General features: G+C 43.4%; 1 protein-coding gene across 1 annotated transcript in view; it reads right to left on the bottom strand.

The window, feature by feature from the left end:
• The window catches only part of sema3d (sema domain, immunoglobulin domain (Ig), short basic domain, secreted, (semaphorin) 3D), a gene marked incomplete at its 3' end in the record, with an annotated part of 76582 nt that extends 50831 nt beyond the window's left edge, over nucleotides 1-25751 (bottom strand). Inside the window, exons 1-3 of the mRNA XM_080736881.1 lie at nucleotides 25579-25751; nucleotides 11660-11888; nucleotides 219-379 (exon numbers count right to left, since the gene is read on the bottom strand). Of these exons, the coding sequence (XP_080593007.1) occupies nucleotides 219-379; nucleotides 11660-11834 (336 nt within the window). The 5' untranslated portion in view covers nucleotides 11835-11888; nucleotides 25579-25751. The remainder of the gene's footprint in view (nucleotides 1-218; nucleotides 380-11659; nucleotides 11889-25578) is intronic.
• Between the last annotated feature and the right edge of the window lie 1664 nt (nucleotides 25752-27415).

Here is a 27415-nt window from a genome sequence, read left to right as displayed (position 1 = left end):
TTAGGCGACCTAAATAACCTCCTAAGTGCAGTCAGTGACCCCAATTAATCTGATCTAATCTGCCAAAAGTGGGCCTTTCTTTATTGTGTGTTGTGTTGGCTTTGCTGCTCTAAAGTCTGAATTTCCTTTAAGTCTATGGCCAATGGAGCCCTGTGTGAGTGGTAATTAATCTAATCATTGGAGCCTTTCTAATCAGGCTTGCCTCCAGCAGACTGTACCTTTCTGGGGCTCCTGGCCAGGTTGTCAGGGTCCAGCAGATAAACGTGATCCTTGGCCCCCAGAAGGAGACGGCCCCTCTCCTCATCCAGAAGCAGAGTGTGCGAGTGGAGGCCCTCGGAGGGGCCGAGGAACACTGACACACTACCACCATCCACCAGCTCTGGTAGAGAGGCAGACACAGATAGAGACAAAGAGACACATACGGAGACAAAGAAAGAGATTATTATTGAACCATTGCAGTTTGTGTACACCACTCATTTTGGGTCTCAGTACAACACCTAGAGACAGATATTGTATCAATTTGATTTTAACAATAGCTAAACTGTCCATCTTTAAAATGTGGATAAGGTACAAGGATGATCACCAAAGGTTCTGTACAGCAGATAGGGTGTCTGTCTTTCATTCTGAATTGAAGGCAAGAATTAAAAGGGATCTCTTGGTGGATGAGGCGAGAGGTAATGAAGCCTGGGCAGATCTATTGTGGTTGTTGGATTAAACCCACATTTTCTTTTGCTTTTTTATTCTTTTATCAGCTTCCTCCTTTGTACAGTAGCCTATGCATATTTCCCTTCTCCTCGTATATACTGTATCCCTGTATATTATCTGGTGTGAGGTTTTTATGTATCCTTTTTATATGATGGTTTGTAATGTGCATGTCTTAATTAAAAATGATATAAAAATAATTTAAAAAAAATAACTCCATGTTGAGAAAATAATATTTTGCAGATTCTGTCAAAGTTGTCCTGCTCGATGCAGAGTTGAACCAAAGCCTCATGATGTGGCCTCAGCTCAGAGGCGTCAATTGGGTATGGCAAGCTATGGCAGCTGCCATACCTTGGCTACAGGGGGAAATAATAAACTGTACTTTTCATTGTGCCTGTTGCTAAGGTATGGCAACACGACTGGTGTCTTGCGCAAGACACCAGTCATGTTGCCATACCTTAGCTTTTTCTGAACTGACGCCACTGCCTCAGATCTGCATGAAGAGGAAGCGTGTCTTGGCTTGACTAAAACCAGTCTAATCCTCTGTGGTTCAACACCTCTGCTACACACAGTGACAGAGTACAGACAGGATAGGATTCAATATCACACATGTTCAATGGGGGCATTATCAGGTATCATCAAGGTATCATCATCATCATAGCTACGATAATAACAATGAAGAAAACCTCTTTCTCAAGATTGGCAAGCTGTTGAAAAGCAAATGAGGGAGATTTTGATTCATGGGCTGATAGTGTTTCGTAAAACCACATGACACCGTCACAACACCCTTATTGCCCCTAGCAAGCGAGACCTCATCTGCAGTTGACGGAGCATTATTAGCAGTAGCTGCAGCATATACAGTAACTGTCAAGACCAATGTGAGATTAGACCGTGATCTGAGATGCAGGTCAAGGCAAGCTAGGGATTCTTGAATACCCTAAAACCATACATTAACCCCATGACTCTAAGTGGTATGACTTATATGGCAAAAATATTATCTCATACTTTTCAAAACATCAAAGAATTCAGAAATGTCCAATTACACACACACAGTACAAACATACACACCAAAAAACTGGGGTGAAGTGCCAAAATTGCTTTTAGAGCATTGCCGGGTTATAGCGCGAAGCACTGCGTTATCAGTCCAGTCCATACGGGCATTTCATTATACCGATGTGCACTGATATCGGGCACGTACAGTCCATAAGAGCATATCTTCATGCCACAGACACACGCTGCCCGCAACAACTTTATTTTTACGTTAACTATGAAAACCGGCACATCTTGTCCGTCACGTGTATCGGTGTATCCGCATATCCGTGTATCTCTGTAGGTCACGCCTGATACTGTGGTTCCCCTGACACATCACTGTGACATTACAGGTCTATGGGTTTGTCGCTCTGACATCATGCTCTGACATCACTATGATGTCAGGGGAACCACTTTTAACAGAATGGGTTTGCTGCTCTGACATCACGCTCTGGCTTCACTGTGATGGCACACTAACAGAATCCCTTTTATGCCCATATATGGAGTTCCCTGATGTCATCAATATTAAGCCCATATCTAACAGGTCTTGGGAATGCCTATGCCCATATATGGAGGCCACATCGGCCACATACAACATCCATATATGGGCAAGACAGCCCATATCTGTGTGGCTGGTTCTACAGACAGGGATCTCCATGTATGGGCATAAAAGGGTATGATGTCAGATGTCATAGACATCATAGGACTTTCACATAACGAATAACTGAGTAAACATGTTTGGGCTCTCACAGCATATCTCCATATACAGTACATGGATCTCCATAAATGGGTACCAGGGGTCTCCATATATGGGTAACTTGTCCGATATACATCACTGGCCAGATGACAAAGAATTGGCCCTTTAGGGTGAGGTCACATGTCGCCCTGAGGCGTCTTACTATATAGTATATATACTGTACTGTACAGTATACTGTATATTGGAAAAAATGAATACTCATTTAGGATAAAAAAACTATTTTAATGACTGGAATATGTCATTTTTATTTCCAATACATGCTATTTTGTATTTTCACCGGTTTATGCATATTTTGAAGGACACTTGTTAAAATGTATAAATTAACAATACATGCAGTGATAAAACAGATCTAGGGAGGCCTTTGGTCCTCGACTTCCAGGGTCCATTATTCACAGATGGTGAGTTTTGTGGGAGCTCAGTGCTGACTTCATTCTCAACACAGACCCCCGTGTCCTTGATCTGAGGAAATCTCCGCAATCACCAGACTCCATTCACTTCACCAGTATAGCAACATGCCTAGAGTAAACACTGGCTCAGTGTGGGGGTCCAGGGGGAGTCTTTCTGAAAGGATTGACATTGTGATTGCCCTCTCCGCGTGAAGGATCAGCGAGGTTGCTAACCTTCAATATTTGAACTTCTAGGGACCCCCCACCCTACGCAGCCAGGCTTAATACCTCCTCCTATACACACGCTCACACACATCACCCCCGCATGCTCATATCTTTCACCCCCTCCACATGCGCATAGTCTACACACACACACAAACGCACACACAGCCCCCGTGCCCTCTCATGCTAAACCTCACAGAGAGATTAGCCGTGCTAGCCTTTGGCTAACGCTAATCTGTTCTGTAAACACCTAGCACTGTGAGCCCATTGAAACGGCCATCTGAGCCGTTAGCGCATAGCTTAGCGCCGCACACCTTTCATCGGTGAGGAGAACCCTCATCCCCTCTCCAGGGCTCTTCGTTATTTTCTCTATAATGCTACTCTTGGGTCCCAAGACCCAAGAGCACTCGTCCATTGGTGTGTTTGAGTAAAGAGTAATCAATGGGGCAGCCAGTGCTCCTGATCAACTAGGCCTCCTCAAGCTCCGGGAGCGTGTCGATATTGCGACATAGCATCTCTACGACGGTTCATTCTTTCGACGAGGGTGAATGTTAACCAGGTGAAATGCTAACCTGCGGACGTGGGTGAGTAGCTAACCTGCTGACGTAGATGAATGTTAACCTCTATATGCCTAAACCTAACCCAAACCCTGACCCTAACCTCAGTAACCGTGACGCAGGTAAGTAGCTGACCTGCCGACGCTCATAGTCGAAAGAATGACTCGTCGAAAGAGCGAGATTGCCCCTCAAGCTCCATGATGCTATGCTTCTATTGTTAGGGAGCGTAGCATTACAGTATTATTAACGTTCATAGTTCGTCCGACGCTGGTGAATGCTAACCTGCCGACACTGGTGAATACTAACTTGGAGAATGTTAACATGGTGAATGCTACTATGCCTAAACCTAACCCTAACCCTTACCCTAACCTCAGTAAAACTATGCCTAAACCTAAACCTAAACCTAACCCTTATAGTCGGACCAATGGGACGTCGAAATATATCAAGATTTCACCCTGTTGTTATGCATAGTATATCTATACCACAAAAGCTCCAATGATGCAGTGTATATGGACCAACCACGTCCTCTGGTCATACTGTAGGTTCTAACATACATTAGCATATTATTTATTTGATGTAGCTGTTGTGAAATTGGAGCCCTCTGCATTCAGGCAGGTTGAGATGACAGATGCAGTTTCCGTGTTCCATATGAGCACACAGACTGGCTCTGTTATGAATATTGAGTGTAAGATGTTCAGTCCATGGTTTCAGAACAAACAATATAACATCACAGCCAGGGACATACGATAGCCTCTGATGTCAGACAAAGGCCGGCCGGCACAACGATAAGAGTACAGCCAGCATAAGACATTTATTTGTGCTCTTTTGAAACAAACACGGTAGCCTATATTTCAATAATTCACTCAGCATTTGGATTTACATAAAATAAAGAATTTCAAGTGAATGCCAGTCCCCTCCCTTTTACCGACGCTTGGAAACGTTCCATATCGTCACTGTCGGGCAGAAACCTTGTATCTCCAAGTTACAAATTTGATGTTTTTTTTTGCGAAGTAAAGCCCTGCCTCATCAGACAAGGCCGTCACACAAAACTGTTTTCACTAGTTTAGTTCATTTTTTTAAATGATAAATACAAGGTTTCCACCCGGCAACGACGATATGTTATGAAACAGGCCACGGAAACAGGATTTACTGTTGCATGTAATTCATATCTATAAGCAAACTGGTATGCCGGATGGAGGTCAACATACAGTGTGAGTTATTGAGCAGCTGATTCAAACGAGTTCACAGGAAGAAGCCGCTTTCTTCTTCGTCTCCTCCTCCTATATGATTTCTGAGCCATGGTTTATGGGCCTAATAATATAGGCCACAGAGCCGATTATACATTTGTACATTGATGTGGTCGAACGTCATTCCTCTCATTACACGTCAAGAACAAAGGCATGAAAAACAACTGCAGCAGAGCTGCATAATGAAAATATTTACATTAAGACCAGATGATGCTGCTTTCTATTTTGGCACGGGGCCACATTGTACTATAGTTAAACGAAATATTGAAACTTTCGGAGGCGGACCTGCTCATTGCCAAATTTTCCAACACACTCATATTGCTCTGTCGTGTCTACTGATAAATTCTGAACTTGGTCAGCTCTCAAAATGCCACTGGGAAGGAAAAAACGAGAACTGCTGGGTTATCCAGAGGAAAGTTCATCAGTCTGTAGCCACACACGGTTGTTTTGGAGGTGTTCACTCAATCAGGGATGATTCCACACTTTGATCACTGGGCCCTTTCACTCACCGCGAGCCTTGTTTCCATAGGAGGATGATGTGATGTTTGAAGTGCATGATCCCCGCTGGCGGGGCGCTGGCTTTTGAAGAGCGTGTCCTGACGAGACGATGACAAGACGTATGTATGTGCATGACGCGTGCACCGGGGCAGACATGATTTCACTTTTGATGGATTCTTCTGCACTTTCGGCCAGCCAGACTGCGAGCACGCCAAACATGGGCATTGCTGCATCGCCCACGAGATCCGAGTGCAACCTTTATACTTGCTTAGATGGCCTTTCTCACAAATGAATGGGCATACTGGTATGTACAGCAGTCTACCTCTCGCAGGCCCGGCGCCACGGGGGTTCCAGAGGGGGCCTTTCACCCTCAGTTGCAAATCCTGCCCCCTCAGTTTAAGTTTTATATATCGTCACTGTCGGGCAGAAACTTTGTATCGCCGAGTTTCACATGTCTACGTTTTATCTCAAAGTAAAGCCTCGCTTTATCTTCCAAGACTATTGCACAAAACTAGTGGAAATAGCAGATCTACAAGCACACAACGCCTCGCGATGCGAGGCGTTGTGTGCTTGTAGATCGGCTATTTTCACTAGTTTCAATAATTTTTTAAATGATAAATACAAAACCAACGGTATTGGACATACAAGGATTCCACTCGACAACATCAAAATATATATTGTTTTTAATATAAAAACGAGACGTGCCCCCTCACCATTTTCAACTGCCCCCTCAAGTCATTTCATCCTGCGGCCGAACCTGACCTCTCGGCTCAGAAATGCAAGTTCCTGTGATGTTGATGTTGTTAAATTTTGAAGTTCCTCACTGTTGAGGAACATTCCGAATAGAATAACGAAGAAAACACATTTTGTCTGGGAACGCTGGGTCCATTAACGTGCAATCATTTGTGAAATGAACAAATAATCATCTTTATTTTATCGACTTCTCTGCTTTCGAACCAACATGAAATCAGACAAAACCACGGAGCGCAGACGTTGGCCCGGACTGCTGTATAAACACCACTCCAAGCAGTCATTATTCCCGCCGCTACTTAAACATATTTATGTTGGACGCTCAGGACGTAAAAGTGCATCTATTTTCAGACCTGCTGGGTTTTCGGGAGGCCGTCGTCGACCAGCAGAGAGAGAGAGGTTGCACTCGCAGTAAGTTTACTTTTTAGGTCACAGCGTGGATTCAATTTCACGGAGCAGGACTTTACGGTTCGTTTGCGTGCTTTGTATTAGAGCTACTTTAAAGGCTTAATTTATACTCCGTCTTACGACCAAAGTGTAAATCGAGGCTTACGAGTCAAAAAATGGAGAGTTTGTATTGTGGCCCAGTGAGCATGTACGGTAAGTGTGCACCAGAGTTTGGAATAGGCTTTAGGGGACCAATAACTTATCTTTTCCCATGGTGTCACAAAGCAAACAGACTGCGTTGACTTAGAGTAACACCGAACACATGGACACCATGCACACTGCCACCGTAGACTGGGGCGTCACAAGGGGAGGGAAAGTGGGACTGAGTTACTAGGGCCCAAGGTGGAGGGGCCTTCATTATTTTATACTTTTGCTATTGAAAAATAGCAAATCTACAAGCTCACAGCGTGGCACCTTGTGCCGCGCTGTGAGCTTGTAGATCTGCTATTTTTGAAAGGTCGTGAAAATGTGTGCAAATCTTGGAATATGTGTATTTTTTTCAGCAAACGTTTGTAACTCAAATTTTGCTCCTTCACGTGAAAACGTTTGAGCACCGCTGACATAGAAACTTAAGTTTTTCCAAAAAAAAAACCTTAGAAGGATTTAGAGGACATTTTTAGAAGCGTCAAAAATATTTCAAAGACCTGCACAAATGTTCACGTTTTTTTCAAAAATAGCAGATCTACAAGCTCGCAGCGCGGCACTCGGTGCCGCGCTGTGAGCTTGTATATCTGCTATTTTTCAACGGTTAAAGCACAAAACAATGCATAATAACGCATTCCCATGCATGCGAGGAGGCCCGCAGTGAATCCTTGTACCCAGGGCCCAGAATTTGGTGCGACACCACCCCTGGCCCGGGAGCATCAGAATGAAATGCACATTGTGTACATTAACGCGGAAATATATGACCGCGATACATCAGCGCCATATTTATTTAAAAAACAAATATTTGCCATTTTGGTCATGTGCCGACATAAATATCTCAAAGCATAAACCTGACATGCAGGTTTACGCAATAAAAGATTTACATCGCCATAGAGGATTAAGGGGATTCCGTACTTTTTTTTTTGGTTATGCCAGAGAAGCCCACAGAGAACGTTCACGGGTCCATCAGGAGTCAGTGACAGATGAATTAGTGGAGCGTTTAGCATATTAACCCAACTGCCAGCCTTTAAATCTCTCACTCTGTTTTACTGTCCTGTTTTAAACCCCATTTACTTTAATCACACGTTAATGTGTGTTTATCTCCCTCCGTTTCCGTTTCCCTTTCCTGATGCGGAGAGAGGGAGAGGGAGAGGGAGAGAGAGTGTGTGAGAGAGAGAGAGAGAGAGAGAGAGAGAGAGAGAGAGAGAGAGAGAGAGAGAGAGAGAGAGAAAGAGAGAGAGAGATAGATAGATGCTTTATTTGTCCTTGCGGAAATTCTTTTTGCACCAAGCAGTCATCAGGACACAAAATCACAACACATAATACACGATACATGAATGACAAGACAAAAATCATAATTCACTGACAACATGGTACACACCACAATACATGAATAACAAGACAAACTCACAGTTCACTAACAACATGATACAAAACAGGCTACCAGTCATAACACTTTATGCACGGAACTGAGCTGGGGCTTGTTTGTTCAGAAGCCCTATACTAGTGGGGACAAATGTCCTCGAGGCCCTCGCCTTCAACGCAGGTACTGTGTACCGTCGTCCTGAGTGCATAAGGTTGTATTGACTGTATAACGGGTGTGTTCTATCCCTAGAAATAGCTTTGCCCTTCCTGAGCACACGGGTCTCATACATAGAGGTCATACTCTCCAGCCGTACCCCAGCTATCTTGCTGGATACATTTATGATTTTATGGAGCCTGTTCTTGTTGACCAACGATAAGGAGCCATACCAGGCAATAAAACAAAAAGTTAATGCACTTTCCACAAAGGAGCGATGGAAAAGTAACATTAAACTTTTATCCACATTATACTTTCTCAGTCTGCGCATAAAATGCAGCCTCTGCTGGCCTTTCTTATAGATGGCATCGGTGTTCGAATTCCATGTCAGCTTTGAATCAATCGTTGTACCCAAGTACTTGTATTCATCAACAGTCTCGACCTCATCCCCATCAATGACTATTTTCTGGTGTGCAGCATCACAACTGGTCCGGAAATCAAATATAACCTCCTTAGTTTTTTTAATATTCAACTGAAGGAAATTATTCTTACACCAACCAGAAAACTCGTCCACTGTTCTTCGATAGCCTATCTCGTCATCCTCGATCAAACCAACAATGGCTGTGTCGTCGGCAAATTTAACAATACAGGTGTTATCAGAGTCGCTCCTACAGTCGCTTGTGTACAGAGTGAACAATACCGGTGAAATCACACTCCCTTGCGGGGCCCCCGTGTTGGTCGTAATAGGGAGAGATATTGCTTTATTCACCCTGACATGTTGTACCCGATCAGTCAGGAAGGACTCCACCCATCTGATGATATTGGTGTTAAAACCCATATCATACAGTTTCCTCATCAGTATGTGAGGTCTCATAGTGTTAAATGCCGACGAGAAGTCTACAAAGAGTACACGAGCATATCGTTTCTTTTCAGGTTTATCTAGGTGACAGTAGATCTTATTAAGCATCACAAGAAGAGCGTCATCAGTACCCCTCCCCTTTCTATATGCAAACTGTAACGGGTCCATTTCATGTTGCACATTACTAAGAAGGCTATTTAAAACAATGCGCTCCAAAGATTTCATAATTAGTGATGTCAAGGCAACAGGCCGATAGTCATTAAGGACTTTGGGATTGGACATTTTCGGCACTGGGACTATGAGCGAGGTCTTCCATGCTTTTGGAATATAATGTGTATCTATAGATAACTGGAACATGTGTCTCAGTACAGGGCTGAGCTGTTCCCTACACTCCTTGAGCACATAACCCCTTATCCCATCGGGACCCGGTGCTTTGCGTGGGTTAATTCTTTTGAGTGTTCTACACACCTCCTCCTCTGTTATAATAAGTAATTGACCACTGCCAAATTGGTCCTTTAACAAATTACGTTCGGTTGAAAAATCAGAGGTATCAAATCTGCCATAAAAGGTATTTAATTCATTGGCAAAAGACTGATCATCACTAGTGTTAATGACATCTTTCTTTTCCTTTATTCCAACCATTGTGTACAGCCCCTTCCATGCTTGAGAGAGAGAGAGGCCTGATATATCGTCGTTGTCGGGAAACCTCGTATCTCCAAGTTTCAAATTTGTACTTTCTTTCGCAAAGTAAAGCCCTGCTTCATTATACAAGGCCGTCTCACACACGTAGTGAAAACAGCAGATCTACAAGCACACAACGCCTCGCGATGCGAGGCGTTGTGTGCTTGTAGATCGTCTGTTTTCACTAGTTTAAATCATTTTTAAAAGGATAAACGCAAAACGAACGGATTTGGACATACAAGGTTTTCACCCGACAACGACGATATACTTCGTTCTATGCCATGGCGTGCACCAAAAATAGCAAGCTCATAGCTTGTATCGCCTATTTCCGGTGTGCCACAAAGAATCAGTTGTGGCAACTGAGAACTTTAATCCATGAAAGAGACAGAGAGTGAAAGAGAGAGAGAGAGAGAGAGAGAGAGAGAGAGAGAGAGAGAGAGAGAGAGAGAGAGAGAGAGTCATTGTCAGAGAGAGTCATTGTGATGAGGGAGCTGTAGAGACAGAATTACACTTCCTAACACAATGTAAAAAATACACAAACATTAGGGAGGAATTCTTCCCAAAAATTTAAATAATTTGCCCAGAATTCAGAAGTATGACAGAAAGGGAGAAATTGCCACTCCTTTTGGGAGAAATGAAAGAATGTGCAGTTTTAGCTGCAAAATACTGTATGTCAATTCACAAGAAAAGGGACAACCAGGGACAACCAGTAGGACACATATACTGTATACCATGTTTAATTTACCTCCTTTATGTACTGTAATTTCATTGATTTATATTGTTATGTTGTTTGTTGTTTGTCATAATTGTATTTGTGCTTTGGCAACATTTGTACAATTTCATGCCAATAAAGCCAATTGAATTGAATTGAATTGAATTGAATTGAATTGAATTGAATTGAATTGAATTGAATTGAATTGAATTGAATTGAATGAAGGAGAGAGAGAGAGAGAGAGAGAGAGAGAGAGAGAGAGAGAGAGAGAGAGAGAGAGAGAGAGAGAGAGAGAGAGTGACTGATGTACAGAAAGTACACAGCAAAATCCTGTGTCTATGAGGGAACCAATAGAGAGGCCTAACAATGAATGTGCAGTTTGCTCACACAGGCCAAAGAGCTGTGTTGATACAGTCAGACAGAGAGAGAGAATCAGGGGAGGCAGAACAAAGATTAACCAGTGGGCCATGCCTCATTTAGACCCTGAACTTGAGGTAGGTGGTGCAAATAATGATGATGACAGTGGCTGGAATGTCCGTAAAGAAATAGTTTCAGTCAAGTTCAGCGAGATAGCATGCTGACTGCATGATAGCAAATGGCAAAAAAAAAAAAAAAAAAAGACCTGAAGTCTTAACCACACCACGAGTGAACGATGTTACATGTGTACAGATGTTTATAATAAAAAATGTTTTATTTAAATCAGAGGTCTTCAACAGGGGGTCCGGGACCCCTAGGGGGTCCTCAGAGTTACTACAGGGGGGCCGCCAAATCTTTGTGTGATAGGATAATTGTTTTAAATTATCAACTTGAACCCTCACATCCCTATTCTGAGGAGAACTTTAGACAAAACCAGCAGATCTTCAAGCTCTCAACGCCTCGCGCTGCGCTACCTCAAGCACACAGCGCGAGGCGCTGTGTGCTTGTAGATCGGCTGTTTTCACTAGTTTAAATCTTTTTTTAAATGAAAAATGCAAAATGAACGGTTTTGGACATACAAGGTTTTCACCCGACAACGGCGATATGTAATGGGGGGTCCCTGCTTCAACTCTCTCTCTCTCTCTCAGCTAAGGGGTCCTTGGCCTGAAAACGTTGAAGACCCATGATTTAAATCCTAAATACATCCAAAGGTCCCAATATTTCAACTCATACCTTTGTAGCTGAGTTTGACCCTGGGGACACCCTGCTGGATGCTAGCCTCAGCGGGGAGGCTGGCCAGCAACATCAGTCCAATCAGCAGCATCCCTGGGTGGGACGGTGGCTGTGGACTCCTCCCTCCTCCTCTCTGGTCCTGATCCAGACTCTGTTCAGAGTCCTCTGTCTTCATGGTGAGAGAGAGCGCTCTCAGTCGATGTTCACCTTCACCCTGGCGTCTACTCTCCTGCGAGGAAAAGGAGAACATCAGTCACACTATATGGCAGGGGTTCCCAAACTTTTTTGTCTCAGGGCACCCCATAAATATTATTTTAAACCGAGGCACCCCTACATTATAATTTTCACTCCCAGCACCTTATATTTATAGCATCATCGTTGTCGGGTGGAAACCTTGATGTCCAAAACCGTTCTTTTTGTATTTATCATCTATAAAATGTACTAAACTAGTGAAAACAGCAGATCTACAAGCACACAACGCCTCGCATCCCGAGGCGTTGTGTGCTTGTAGATTGGCTGTTTTCACTAGTTTTGTGCGACAGAGGTTTCTGCCTGACAGTAATGATATTTTAGTTATTATGTTGCGAGGAAAACGTTGAGATAATAGCCATTTTGGTTAGAACTGACTGAAAGTAACTTTGTACTTCAAGTTTAAAATTATACTAAATATTTTTTCAAGTGTCCAAATAAATTCCAAATATTATCAAATGATCTCATGGCACCCCTGGACTGCCGTCACGGCACCCCAGGGTGCCCCGTCACCCACTTTGAAAACCCCTGTACTATGGGGAGGAGGAGCTGATGTGTGCGTGTGCGCGTGTGTGTGTGGCGTGTGCGTGCATGACATGTGCACATTTTTGCGCCCACATAGTGCTCTACGTTAAACGTAAAGGGTTCATTAAATAGTGCCTTTCTCCAAAGCAGCAAAGAGCGAGCATTACATTCACACAACGGCGGCGGAAGCAACCGTGCAAAGGCACCAACCTGCTCATCAGGAGTAGTTAAAGGGTTAAAGTGTCTCGCTCAAGGACACTTCATGTGCATATCGTCACTGTCGGGCAGAAACCTCGTATCTCCAAGTTTCAAGTTTGTACGTTTTTTCACCAAGTAAAGCCCTGCTTCATCAGACAAGGCCGTCGCATAAAAGTAGTGAAAACAGCCGATCTACAAGCATACAACGCCTCGCGGTGCGAGGCATTGTGTGCTTGTAGATCTGCTGTTTTTACTAGTGTAGTTCATTTTTAAAATGATGAATACAAAACTAACGGTCTTGGACATACAAGGTTTCCACCCGACAACGACGATATACATGTTACTGAGCGTGTGTGTCTGTGCGCATGTACGTGCATGTGTGTGTGTGTGTGTGTGTGTGTGTGTGTGGAGTGCAGAGCAGTGCAGACAGGGTAAAGTCTATTCTAACCCCTAGCAGGATATGTACACACATCTCTGTTGTGAGCATTCAGCTGTTTCACCATGGCTCCCTATAGGCATTCCTCTCTCTTTACCAGGCCTACATCAGCTGTTGCCTGTTGCCCACTTTCCCTTTGTGTCCCGTCTAAATCTGTTTGCTCCAAACAAAAGGTCAGGCCGACAAAACGGCGACATTCTACCATCCTTCAGACGACCGTTGCTCTTTCACGGGTTTCCCTCTCTCACAGTCGCTTTCTCTTTCTGTCTCTAGACTCCTCTTCCTCTTTTCACATGGTAAAACCATGCCAATTCATGCATTCTTATGCTCTCTCGCTTTTAATTCTTTACCTAAATGATTCTTGCTAATAGTTTCAGCGTTAGCCCGATGACCCCGTCAGCTCCTCTTTTATGTCCCATAATAAATGGGACGGGGCTTGTCTGGGACTTCACGCTGCATTAGATCCGGCGGTACCGCATTTGTCAACACGGGACTGAAAAATGGGCAGCATCAATGGAGCAAGCAGCACAGCTCTGCAAAGGGACATTGACTTTTTTGTAAGCATGCTCAACTTGAGGAATGGCCACTACACCACATGTAGGGGAGTTACAAGAAGGAAAACATTTAGGTAATTCTTCATTTGATTTTGGAGGGAGTTTAATTGATAACACACATTTACGCCGTTGCCATTTTCTCCGATTTGTCCTGCAATTTCAGCTGTGCCTGATCGCAGTAGCTTTACTTGGCTTATGGAACCGCATCGCTACACATTCCACTATGACCTATCGAGCTACTTATTAACCAGCCAATCAAGGGTGAGGAATTAAGGAATGAATGCATCAGAAGAATGCACGTCCTCCCTCCTCTGCCCCTCACTCCTCTGTGTCCACCCCTCTGGCATAGATAACATAGATCAACCTGTCCATGGACAACCTAAACACTGTCCAACTAAATTAATGGATCCCACGGATACTCGCATATTTCAAATAACAGCTATTGGGAAAACACCTAAAGAAATGTGACACTTGGGCTAGAGATGACAAAGACGCACACCACCTCTGACGAATATTGTGCGTGTGTGTGGTTGGGGAAACTATAGGTGGCCATTAGGGGTGTAACGATATACAGTAGTAACTGCATCGAAATATCTTTTTTAACTTAAAAAATCGAAGTATATCGAAATGAAAACAGCTAAAATCGAATCGTATCGTTTTATTTTGTATCGTATCGAATCGGCAGTGCAAAGAATCGATTGTATCGATACTACCTACTTGTGCATTGTATTTAGCATTTTTAAGAAGAACAAATTAAAAGGAGGGGTTTAATTACTTTTCCTTTACATATAGCTACACTGGTCTATCGATAAATGTGTGTAATCTCTGGGTTCATGTCAAGGTGCAGGTTTGTCAATATACAATGTCCATGTATTTGGCAGATAATCGCTGTGTTTACTTAATTATATCCATAATAATACATGTTTCCCTTAAAAACCTGCACTATCCACACCTTTTACACAGATTTAATTGCTTTGCTAAATAGTTACTATATCGATTTTTAAACATTGAATCGAATCGTATCGTATTGCCATGAATGAACCAATATCGTCCATGTATTGTATCGTTAACCATGTATCGTGATATGTATCGAATCGCTATTAAAATGTATCGTTACACCCCTAGTGGCCATATAATCAGGTTCAAAAAGTACAACACTGTCTGCCCCCACAAAAACTCACATTCATGTCGACCACTACAGGCATTGCACACACCAGCACACATGGAATAGGGATGGGACGATAAGTGATATTGTCGTTTATCCTGATAAAAAACACTCACGATAATGGTATCGTGGAGATTTCATTTATCGTGATATCGTCCTCCGTCATATACACTGGGATCAATTCACCTTGTATTTGCAGAGCTGCATATCCGGTACCACTTAAACCCTCTATAATTGGTAAAAGAACTTAATAATATATGTACTTGATACAGTCTTTTTTTCACTCTCTATCAAATGTCTTTGCCAAAAAATAGCCGATCTACAAGCTCACAACGCGTCGCGTTGCGACGCGTTGTGAGCTTGTGGATCTGCTATTTTTTTGGCAAATGTTCCGCCCCCGGGATAAAGGATTTTGATTATCGTGATAATATCGTAAAAAAATAATTATTGTTTCTTTTGTCACAATAATCGTGATATGACATTTTCATCGTCCCATTCCTAACATGGAACCCACACTCTTGCAGTTCATGATAGAACCGGCACGTGGTCAGAGAGACATCACTTCACCTCATTTATTGTCATTGTCCATTTCGTGTCAAGTATACCAGAGCTCATGATGCCGTGTGAGAGACGCCACTACACAGAGACGTCATGCACTGCTAGCCAGCGAGACGATACCGCTACACACCGCTAGCCACGAATTGAAGAGGATCAGACGCTGATAAATAGAGTTGTGTTTATTCAGGGCTGACAAATTGAGAAGCCCTCTGGGGTTAGAGAGCAGAGATACAGGCCTGTGTCTGATGGATGGTCAATCAGCAACTGTTTAGCGCTGTGTGTGTGTGTGTGTGTGTGTGTGTGTGTGTGTGTGTGCGTGTGCGTGTGTGTGCGTGTGTGTGCGTGTGTGCAGTGGTACTCAAAATTAAAAGTATCAATACAGCAATGTAGAAATATTCTGTTACAAGTAAAAGTCCGGAATTCAACATGTGCTTGAGTAAAAGTACAAAAGAATTGGCATCAAAATGTACTTAAAGTACCAAAAGTAAAAGTACAAAATATTTGAAAATAGCCGATCTACAAGCTTACAACGTGTCGCATCGCGACGCGTTGTAAGCTTGTAATAATATATCTGCAAAGTAACCAGTAACTACATTTTTCAAATAATTGTAGTGGAGTAAAAGTACAATATTTGGAACCGAGATGTAGTGGTATACTGGAATTTACTTAGTTACTTTACACCACTGCGTGTGTGCGCGTGTGTATGTCTTTGTGAGTGCGTGCGTGTGCAGTGTTTAAATATGTGCATCCATGCGTCTCTGCAGAGCGTGCATGTGTGTGTGTGAGACTGATGGGGAGGTTATGAGGGCCATCCTCCCTAACATGAGGGGGGGGTGGGGGTCAGGGCGGGGGGGGGGGGGGGACGGTGACACGATTGCGCCCATGTGAGGAGAGTTCATGTAATGTATCTCTCTCTCCACACGCTGGGCGCACACATCCATCAGCAACACAGTGCTGTGCAGTGGCCCTCGAGAAGGACCAGGCCCCCTAACAAAAGGAGCCAGCTCTGGTGTTGGAGAGGAGTAGCCGGGGAGCCACAGGCCCAAATTTTGAGAGGACATACTTTTTATTTTAGTTTGTTCTATTAATTTGGTCAATAAGGTACACAGAATGAGAGGCCTGCTCTGCCGGAAACATTGCGAAAAAAAGTTTCCCATTGACTTCACTATACAGGAAAGAAAACCAAAAATAAATATGCTTTAAGTAGCATGTGAGGCGTCAAATTAGGGGTTCTTGATGATTCTGAATCCATTGCAAGCATTTGTTTTGCATGAAAAACATTCCTTGGGCTAGATTTCAGCCTCTCAAAAAGGTGAAAAGTGATGAGTCATCACTTCCGTTTTCCAGCCCAAGGAATGTTTTTCATGCAAAACAAATGCTTGCAATGGATTCAGAATCATCAAGAACCCCTAGTTTGACGCCTCACATGCTACTTAAAGCATATTTATTTTGGTGTGTTTTTTCCTGTATAGTGAAGTCGATGGGGCAGTGAATATATATGGCCATAACTTTTTTTCGCAGTGTTTCCGACAGAGCAGGCCTCTCATTCTGTGTACCTTAATGACCAAATGAATAGAAAAAACAAAAATAAAAAGTATGTCATGACGTCACAGGTAAAACTCTATTCTTTGAGCTTTTGGGCCTGTGGCTCCCCGGCTAGAGGGGCCTTATCAACACACTCCATCTGTTGTGAGAGAGTCGACACTGGAAATAATATGGGCAGGACGCACTGCCGGGCAGCTCGGATGAGACATTTTTTGCGAGCGAGCAAAAATAAATAAAGGGATTAGAGACAATGGGAAATAGAGGGTGAGTGATACAGAAAAAAGGAAGAGAGGGAGAGAGAGAATGAGGATGGGAAGGAAGGAACAATTGAAAGAAAGGTGAGATAAAGGAGAAGAATTTAGGCAGCTATAGCTAGTGTGTTAAAGCTAACATCCCCGTTTCCTGGAGGTCTACAGTGTGTGTTGTGTTTGGCAGAACTGGCCGCACACTTTGTGGGGGGGAAATGACCACGATGGCCACGGTGACAGATCTAGAGGTAACAACCAATTACGGTGCTGCTGGCTTCTCCTCGAACCCCGACCGATAGTATCTCTTTTCAGCGAGCGGACATTTCCTCAGATTTACGGTTTTCGGTTTTGGCTCGTAGACACACAAGCAGCATACCACAACCATTCATCAACGGCCCTTTTATCCAACCTATACTGCAAGGCCCAGTGGGCACAGTTGAAATAAAATGCCTCCCGACTTCCCAGGAGTTAAACCTTTAGGAAGCCGCTATAACGCCAGCGGAGGTTCACGGCAAAATACAGAGTGATAATTCAACAGACCATTTTTACACGAGTAAAATTTACGCCCAGGACCTCTGCTGTGTGATCATAGGGAAAGGAGCAGCTGGGGGCAGATGTGTACTAGCCAGGGGGCATACCCACAGACAGACCACCCTTAATGAGGCATTTAGCGACCACTGAGGTAGCATGCAGTGTATGCCATTATCGGAGCCCTCCATCTACGCAGGACAGAGCACATTAGTCCTACTATTTGTCTTTATTCCCAGACCACAGGCGCTGGCCTGGCATAATAACTTAGGTAATTGTTTCTGGCTCTCAGGGCTATTAGTTGTTTTTCTTGGCAACAGTCAATCATCCCATTTTTTCCCCCCTTTTCTACCTTTGGGTTTAAGCAAGCATGCTCCCCTGTGAGTCTGTGTGAGTTCATGTCTAGTAGAGGGAAAATACATGGCCGCCACTAGACTGTACTCTTTGTGTTTGGACAAAACATAAACTAAGGCATAAACTGGAGCGTTAAATTGTCTCTATTGGCTGTAACTCCACTTATAGACAGCAGTAAAGAGGAAAACATAACAGTACAGAACAGCATAATAACATTGCAGTTACTCAAATAACATTCTAAAATGGTCTTGAGGCCGCAATATTCATTTTAAAAGAACTGATAATTTGTTGTTTCTCCTTTTATAAACACACATTGATAAAGCCAAACCTGCTGGGGTTGCTAACATGTTCGAAAAGCCACTTAGAAGCACTTGAGTAATATTTACCTCGAATGTCCCCTATTCTACCTCTTGAATCTGTATGTGTGTGTGTGTGTGTGTGTGTGTGTGTGTGTGTGTGTGTGTGTGTGTGTGTGTGTGTGTGTGTGTGTGTGTGTGTGTGTGTGTGTGTGTGTGTGTGTGTGTGTGTGTGTCTGTGCTTACTTGTGCATGTGCTTGTGGGTGAGTGCTGCTCCTGTCTACAGTAGTGATCTTGTGGTTATCGGCATGGTGACATATAATTCCCCTCATCCCCCATGTTTGACTGAGAGAGTTACTAAGTGTTGCCAGAAACCCTCTGAGGGAATGTAACGTTCTTTTGGAACCAGATCAGGACATCAAACTGCCTTGAGCACACCGTGCTACGGTACAAAGGCTTTTAGGAACTACAGTATATCAGTCTCCCGCAATGCTTTGTCTTGTTTACTCAAATCATTATAAAAAAACAAAGCAGCAAAGTGTCCCTTAGGAGAAATTGTTCTGGCTTTTAATCAGGAACATTGCTAAGTCCTTATCCTTATCTAACTGCACACCGCACCTATCAGAGCAACAGAACGCATCTCTGGAGAAATGACTGAGGACTGTAACCCTGAACGCTAAACGGATTACAAAAATATCCCCTTACACATGAGAACAAAGCCGTCGCTTAGAGAAAAGCATGGAGCACTGGATAGTGATTGGCCTTGAAGTATAAAATGGTACAATACGTTAAGCTAAATAATGAACCAACACTAAGGCCTAAATTTGCTTTAGGTAAAGATAGCTAATACCTCTCCCTGGACTGCTCTGTTAAGGAGGGATCATTTGATCCTGTGCCATTAGGAACAGGCTGTAGTTACCACAGTCATTCATCTCCTAATAAATCCAATAAATCATAGAGCCACAGGATGTCTGGTTAAAGAAAAGCCTCTCGCACAGCAGCACAGCACAGGCTGACAGCTAGCTGGATAGGAGCTTGTGTCAGAGTTAGCCAGGGGGGATTCTTCTTTTTTTCTTTCTCTATAGGAAATCATTTGGAACCCTGTTCATCTTCACACAATCACTTCATAGCATCAGATCAAAAACAACACTCAATCTGCACCATTGACTCGACGTGACGTCTCAATGGAAGCAATTGTTGCGGCATAGATTTAGGAAAAAGAGGACATTCCGGGAGGAATTCCTTCCGTTTCATAATTGAGGCAAATCTCTTTGTGGGGGGAAAAACAAGAAGGATGGCTAAGATTCCAAGCCCTGAGGTCGGCCTGTCTGTCCACATTCTGGCCGGGGCCCCCGAGCCGCTATCTATAAGTCTGAAAGAGAATCCTGTGGGCAAGCGGTGGTGGAGAGGTAACACAATACAGCTAACGCCAGATAATAGCCTTGTTGCACTGCCTTTGTTAAAGAGCCCATTTCATACGTTTAATGTTGCGGTTTAATCCTCCCCCTCTCTATCACTGAGAGACAGGCTGCCCTTAGCTACTTTACTCTACAGTAGCAAGCGCATGTGTACCTGACACAGTGCCAGCTTGAGTCTGCATGCTGTCTCCTGTCACGCACACATCCACACACGCATACACACAGGTGAAGTAAGGGTTGGGGGCAGTTGTTCAGTGATACTGGATCTGGGGTCTAATTCCTCTGAAAAGGAATGGAAAAGTGTTGACATGCAAGAAATTAAAAAAAGCATAAATAGTAGAAATGATGTTGAATGGCTTTACAACAGAACGCACGTGTGCACGCAAGTGTGTGTGTGTGTGTGTGTGTGTGTGTGTGTGTGTGTGTGTGTGTGCGTGTGCGTGTGCGTGTGCGTGTGCGTGTGCGTGTGCGCGCGTCTCTGTGTAACCTAATAGCATCCTGAGGCTGGCAGATGGAAGTCAACAGGGCATGACGAAAATGACTGACGGCCGTAAGTGCTCTGCCTTGTCTCCGTGTGGCCTGAGGGTATGAAGGTATACACCCTGCCCTGCACTTACTGTAACACTTCTCAAGACTTATACTGTCTGTCTCTTTACCGCTATGGCAAGTGACTCTGCTGGCGCTAACGTTCTCTCACTCCTGGAAAGGCTGTCGGTGCTCAGAGGTGGTCACTGGTCAGAAGAGCTGCCGCGGGCAAAAGCGACCTGCACCAAGAGTCCAGCTCCAAAGAGATGAGAGAGAAATTAAGGGGTGTGTGTGTGTTTATGTGTGTGTGTGGGGGGGTGTTGGTGAGCCCAGCCGGGCTGTCTGTCCGCAAGTCATTGGCACCTAGCCGTTTGTGGACTCTCCAAACACACCGTAGCCAGGGGTGTCGCACCAAATTCTGGGGCCCTGGGTACAAGGACTCACTGTGTTATTTTGTGCTTTAACTATTGAAAAATAGCAGATCTACAAGCTTGCAGCGCGGCACTCGGTGCCGCGCTGTGAGCTTGTAGATCCGCTATTTTTGAAAAATCGTGAAGTCTTTGAAGGTTTTTTGAAAAACCTATCTTTCTATGTCAGTGGTGCTCACACTTTTTCATGTGAAGGACCCCCAAAATTATACGTATTTGGCCACGGACCCCCATCTCAAAATATTTAGTTCCAGGGACCCCCCGGAAGCAAAATTTGAGTTACAAATGTTTGCTTAAAAAACACATATATTCAACAATTTGCACACATTTTCACGACTTTACAAAAATAGCAGATCTACAAGCTCGCAGCGCGGCACTGTTGTATATCTGCTATTTTTCAATAGCTAAAGTATAAAATAATAAAGGCCCCTCCACCTTGGGCCCTAGTAACTCAGTCCCACTTCCCCCCCCCCTTGTGACGCCCCTGCCTGTAGCATCAGGGTCCAAGTAAAGGTACCATTCCCTGTCTGTTCTCTCCCTGGCGGGAGGTGGTGGTGTTGTTGTCACCATATAAGGGCATGGGCCGGTATATTCTGCAGAACACTAGCTGTTTTAACAAGCCATAAGACCTGCAGAGTTTAGAGAAAGCACACATTCAGTTTTCCGTTTTCATCGCTGTCCAGGAAAAAAAAAAGCTCCGGCACACTCACAGTACGCGCTCAGCAGAGCTGAGGAATGGAGCTGCAGCTGCAGGCCTTTCAAAACACATGCAGGCGAATATTGATGCTTTATTCGTTTTATGGTAATGATGGATCGGCCTAGGCACGTCAAGCTAACGTAGGGGTGAGCTGGACCACAGCCGGTTCTCAGTGTTAGCTATAGCACACCCTGTAGGGTTTGGATCGATAGCCACAGTACACAGTGCATGGTGGAAAGTAACTCGAGTTCTGTACTTTAGTACACTTTTTAGGAGGTTTTACTTTACTTGTGTTTCCAATTTGCAATACTTGTACTTCTACTCCACTACATCTCAGAGTCAAATATTGTACTTTTCACTCCACTACAACTATTAGAACATTTGGAGATTTGGATTATTATTACGAAACATACATTAACCACTTAATAACCCACAGCCCTATTCAAGCTCACAACGTGTTTTTCAAAAATATTTTTATACATTTGAAACGTGTGATGGGACATTCTACATAATGGGCACTTTTACTTTTGGTACTTGGTACTCATATATTTTGATGCCAATACTTTTATATTTTTACTCACGTACATTTTGAATGCTGGACTTTTACTTGCAACAGAGTATTTTTTACATTGCAGTATTGATACTTTTATTTAAGTACGATTTTATTTTTACTTTTACCACCACTAACAGTAGTATAGGATTGAACCCAAGTCACGTAGCCGCCATAGACACCCTCACCACCATTACCACAAAATGATCTCATTATCTTCTGAGCTGCTTTCCAAGTCACACCAGTCCAGAGCTCTCACGGAAGTGCAAACCGAGAGAAATTCTCAGCCATAACAGTATGTTGCTTGATGGTCAGGAGCTTTTTTTCTTTTTTAAAGAATCTTGGTACAATAAGAATTTCTGGACTGTGATTTCATCAGCAGGCGTTGGCCTGGACCTGTCCTTGAACACACAGCCTTCTGCGAGTGAGGCGTTCCTGCAGGGACATGCTGGGCCCCTGATTCAGCCCGGGAAAAAGAGTTGTAGAGGCCCTCATTGCGCGCTATAGAGAGAGATCTCTCTCTATAGCGCTGCTGCTACTCAAAGATTTGCCATTTCAGATCATGACAAGTGACAAGACAGTGGGCCAATTAGATGAGTTATATTTCGTCGTTGTCGGGTGGAAACCTTGTATGTCCAAAAGCGTTTGTTTTTTATTTATCATTTAAAAAAGTATTTGAACTAGTGAAAACAGCCGATCTACAAGCACACAACGCCTCGCACCGCGAGGCGTTGTGTGCTTGTAGATCTGCTGTTTTCACTACTTTTGTGCAACGGCCTTGTATGATAATACGAGGTTTCTGCCCGACAGTGACGATTTACTTTGTTGGCCGCCCAGCCCCCAAAATGGAACAAAGGCAAACATTTTATTTAAAAAAAAAAAATCCTAATGGCCAGCCTGGACCGGCCGGGAATGAATTCCCGGCCGTTCGGGAGTTGTCCCGCTTGTCCCAATGGCCAGCACGTCCCTGTTTGGCCTGGACCTGTCCTTGGCCCTGGAGCGAGTAGCACACAGCCTTCTGCGAGCGAGGCGTTCCTGACAGCAGCTCAGTTGTTGTGACACAATAATTGGATGGATGGTACTTAAAAGAACACAAATCACAGAGGGATTTCTTTTCTGAATTAGACTCTATGCCTTTGGCCAGGAGGCATACATTTGCCATGCATTATTTGACTGCCTCGTGCTAATCAAAGCCACTGGAGCATTGCCAAAACTGCTGAAATCTCAGTTCTTTTTAAATGACAGCTAAAAGCATTGTGTTTGCCTCTGCCTTTCATTTAGATTTAAATAAAGGTTGTATTGTTCTACACTGTGATTAGTAATTAAAATAAAATAATTATTTGTACGTCCTTTGTTTTAACTTCTGAATAAGTAACTTATTGTTGTCTTTGTTTTTGCTGAATGTAAATGTCCTTTTATAACGTGCTTAAAAGAACATTGATTTGCCTTAATTGTTGAAACAAATAAACATAATGCCTTATCTAGCCTTTCTCTCTCACTTTCTCTCTTTCTTTTTTTGCTGACTCTCAGCCAACCCCCCCCCCCCCCCCGACCCCAAGCATACACCCTACCTCTTTCTGCCTTTGTCCAATTCTTTCCCCCTCAGCAAGTCAACCACTGCACAGTTCCTAGTAGGGTGTTAGATAAACCTTTAGCAGAGCTTTAGGCCGAGTGTGGGTCCTTGAAGCTGTTAGATATATGGCCGGGAGCAGAGTGGCTAAATAACCAGTCTACTAAACATTCATGACAGGGTCCTTCTCCAATTCCCCACACACTACTCACTGACCAGCACAGTACGACCATAGCATACACAAACATCCAAATGTACACTGACATCTGCAAGTATTTGCACGGCCATATATTGTTCAACGTTTAGGCAACATGCTCTTATTGCCTTGGACGTGAAGTGACAGAAGTGATGTGGGGTCAAAGTGCAAGCTGTCAACTTTGATTTAATTCCAGAGCACTAAAAGCATTTGGACGGAATTGTTTTTTCATCAGGTTTTTTAGAGCGGACCTCTCGGTACAAACCCATAAACATCACCGGGTTCTTGAATCGTACTACTTAGGTTATCTCCGCAGGCTCTTTAGATGCAGTTCTGTCTCCCTCATCTGTAAGATTTAGGTGTAACCATGCGCACTTACTGTAGCTCTAAATTGCGGAGAATAATGTACTCCACCGGAGAATAATGTACTCCACCGTTGATCTCCTACCATTCTAAGAGCATGCGATGCAAAGGTCTCAGTTATGAAACCAGTTTTAAATTATCATGCTTCTGTACAGAGTTGAACGTGCTTAATGATGAGCATAAATAACTTAGTGTTCAACACACATCCCTAATAGGAATACTACAAGGGAATCAGTGGAGGATTTTGGGCCCCTCTGGAAGAATAACTTCCTTAATGCATATAATTTAAAGGTCCTGTCCAAACAGTTAAGCCCCCGAAACATTCTGAAAGAGCTATAACTCATACACTGCATATATAATCATATGCCATGATATGTCTTAAAATATAACAGTCTGCACTTTATCACAATACTGTGTTGTTTCATGTAGTAGCCTACAGTAACAGTATGGGCAAAAATAAATCTAGAGCCTAGGCTATTGACATACAGACAGTTTGTGTGGCCATGAATCACAACTCTCCCTCTCTCTGTCTCTCTCAGCACACACACACACACACACACACACACACACACACACACACACACACACACACACACACACACACACACACACACACACACACACACACACACACCCATCATAATGAGCTATTGAGCTATTGGCACTATGTGAGGTCTGTCAACAAATTAAAGTCTCCAAACTCTCCAAAACTTTGGCTTTCCAGCTCAAACAGGGTTTGCACATTGATCACCACATGATAACTTTCGCACATTCAATAAAGCAGGTGAGATAGCCTAATAAAATAATGAAATTAAATATATAATTCAAAACAATATCCACTAGCCTGTATAGTACTCATAATAATGGTATGGATTAAACATTAATAAACTGGATGACATCTAAAAACATTATTACACTGCTACATAAGGGCAAAACCATTTCAAACTGAAATCAATAGGCTATTCTGCACTTCACCCCATAGCTTCTCATTCTTCAATAAATTGCAGCCTTGAAGATTTTTATTATAACCAGGGCAAAAATAATTTGATTCAAAAATCAATAATCTATTCTGCTCTTCACCTATAATAGTCTCTCAGTCTTCATTAAATTACAGCCTTAAGGATGTTATTATTATAACTTTCATCTCTTACCTTAGTGGTTCTCAAACTTTTTCATGTCAAGGACTCCCAAATTGACTCTAATTATTAGCCCTTGGACCCCATTTGAAAAGATATGCCAGAGGGACCCCCATAAGAGAAGTTGTTTTACATGGATATAGCAGCGGTCCCCCATTTAATAGCATTTCTATCTCTGGGACCCCCATTTATACTGTGAAATCAATGTTGATTTAACTGAGAGTTATGGACTCTAACAGGTCCACTAATAGTTCCATGCACTCTCTGAGTAGGTACCCATTTAAGGGTCCATTTGGTTCCTAACTATAATTTAGCTGGAGACCCCCTGTAACTCCCTCAAGGACCCCTGAGGGGGTCCCCGGACCAATGTCTTTCTTACCTGAATTTGATCTTCACTCCAGCGGCGGAAGAAAGTCTCTCAACAACACATGTGCGGCGCGCAACTCGTTCCTCTCCACTGACTGTTGTTGCCTGACGCACGGCGCACTGCTTACTTTTACACCACTGCAGGGCAAGCCCTGTAAAATGTGAACGGATTAAATAAAATGTCTTTCACAACTTCCCGCTGTCAGTCACTTAATTGCACAACCGAAACGGTTTGCCAACGCTCGTGAACTCTCGGTGCACTGGCGCGCGCGCGCGTGTGTATGTGTGTGTAGTAGGATGATTCGAGTCTGTCTGTGGCTGTGGCAGCTCTCGCCCCGGGAGACAGACGGCAAACTCCCAATTATGCTGCTGCGAGAGGGGAGGGGTTAGTGTGGGTGAGTCCTCCTCAGCATCTGTATAGTGCAGTGGTTCTCAACCTGTGGGTCGGGACTCGGAGTCTCGCCAGATGGTTAACTTAATGTGCAACACTGTTTTCTGACTCAACAGTAAACAAACCAACATACAGTACCCTTTAAGTGTATAGTAATTGAGGGTATCTGCACATTTCTAAAGAGAGAATTTAAGGACTTTTAATACCTATAAAATAATTTAAAAATTACATTATCCATATAGTCTAATGTTAGAGGCAGAAATTGTGAAAATAGCTGATCTATGTTGTGAGGAGTTAGTATGTAGATCTGCAGCTATTTTCACAATAGAACTGTCTTAAACAAAATGTAATGCCTCGATCAAGTCTTACAAGTGCTCGTCAGAGTGGTGGTGGTGGTGGGGGGGGGGGGGGGGGGGCAGAAAATATGATTATTTTGGGGGTCGCTGCCTGAAAAGGTTGAGAACCACATTGTGTAGGGCAGTGGTTCTCAACCTGTGGGTCGGGTCCCCAAATGATTTTGGGGGGTCCCCAGATGATTAACTTAATGTGCAAGATTGTTTTCCCACTAAACAGTAAACAAACCAACCAACATACAAGTGTTTAAGCATATGCACATTTCTAAAGTGACAATTTAAGGACATTTTAATACTTCTAAAATGACAAATTAAACATTGGCCAAATTGTCAAATATTAGAGGCAGAAATTGTGAAAATAGATCTATATGCTCATCTATATGCTCTGCTATTTTCACAATAGAACCATGTGAAAATGTAATTCCTCAACTCTATAGTGCTTGTCAGGGTGGGGGTTAAAATACCACTGCCAAAGCTCTCTCTGGTCTGGAGGGAGCTGCCCTGTGGTCAACCCAGCCACCACAGGGCTGCAAGTAAACTGGAGAAGAGCAGTGTTGGAACAAGTATGTCAGAGCGGCAAACCGATTCTGTTAAGAGTGGTTCCCATGACATCACAGTGACATCAGAGCATGATGTCAGAGCTACAATCCCATAGAAACACAGACAAACCCATAAAACCACAGTGTACTACGCACGTCTACACGGACACAGACAAGCTGTGACATTTCTCATGGTAAACTGCGACCTTCGGTCGCAATAAATGTAGTGGAGTAAAAGTACAATATTTGGATCCGAGACATAGTGGAGTAGAAGTAAAAGTATTGGAAATTGGAAATACTCAAGTAAAGTACATATACCTAAATATTTTACTTAAGTACAGTACTTAAGTAAATGTACTAATTTACACCACTGCTGGAGAAGAGAGAAAAAAAAGAAGAAAAAAAAGAGAAGAAAACGCTGGTCTAGAAATGTCAAAATTCAGACTGACAGTCTGAAGTCCCTGGACTCAGACTCAGTGGAATGCTCTACAATGAACTCTATTGTTCTCCCATGTGAAAAGTTAATTAAGTTTTCCACTGGCTGATTGGTTCGGCAAAATAAAGCAT

The sequence above is a fragment of the Nannobrachium achirus genome (genome assembly GCF_963921795.1).
Source record: "Nannobrachium achirus genome assembly, chromosome: 11".
NCBI classification, from domain to species: domain Eukaryota; kingdom Metazoa; phylum Chordata; class Actinopteri; order Myctophiformes; family Myctophidae; genus Nannobrachium; species Nannobrachium achirus.
The sequence above is the reverse complement of the archived record's forward strand: the minus strand, read 5'-3'. Positions and strand labels throughout refer to the sequence as shown.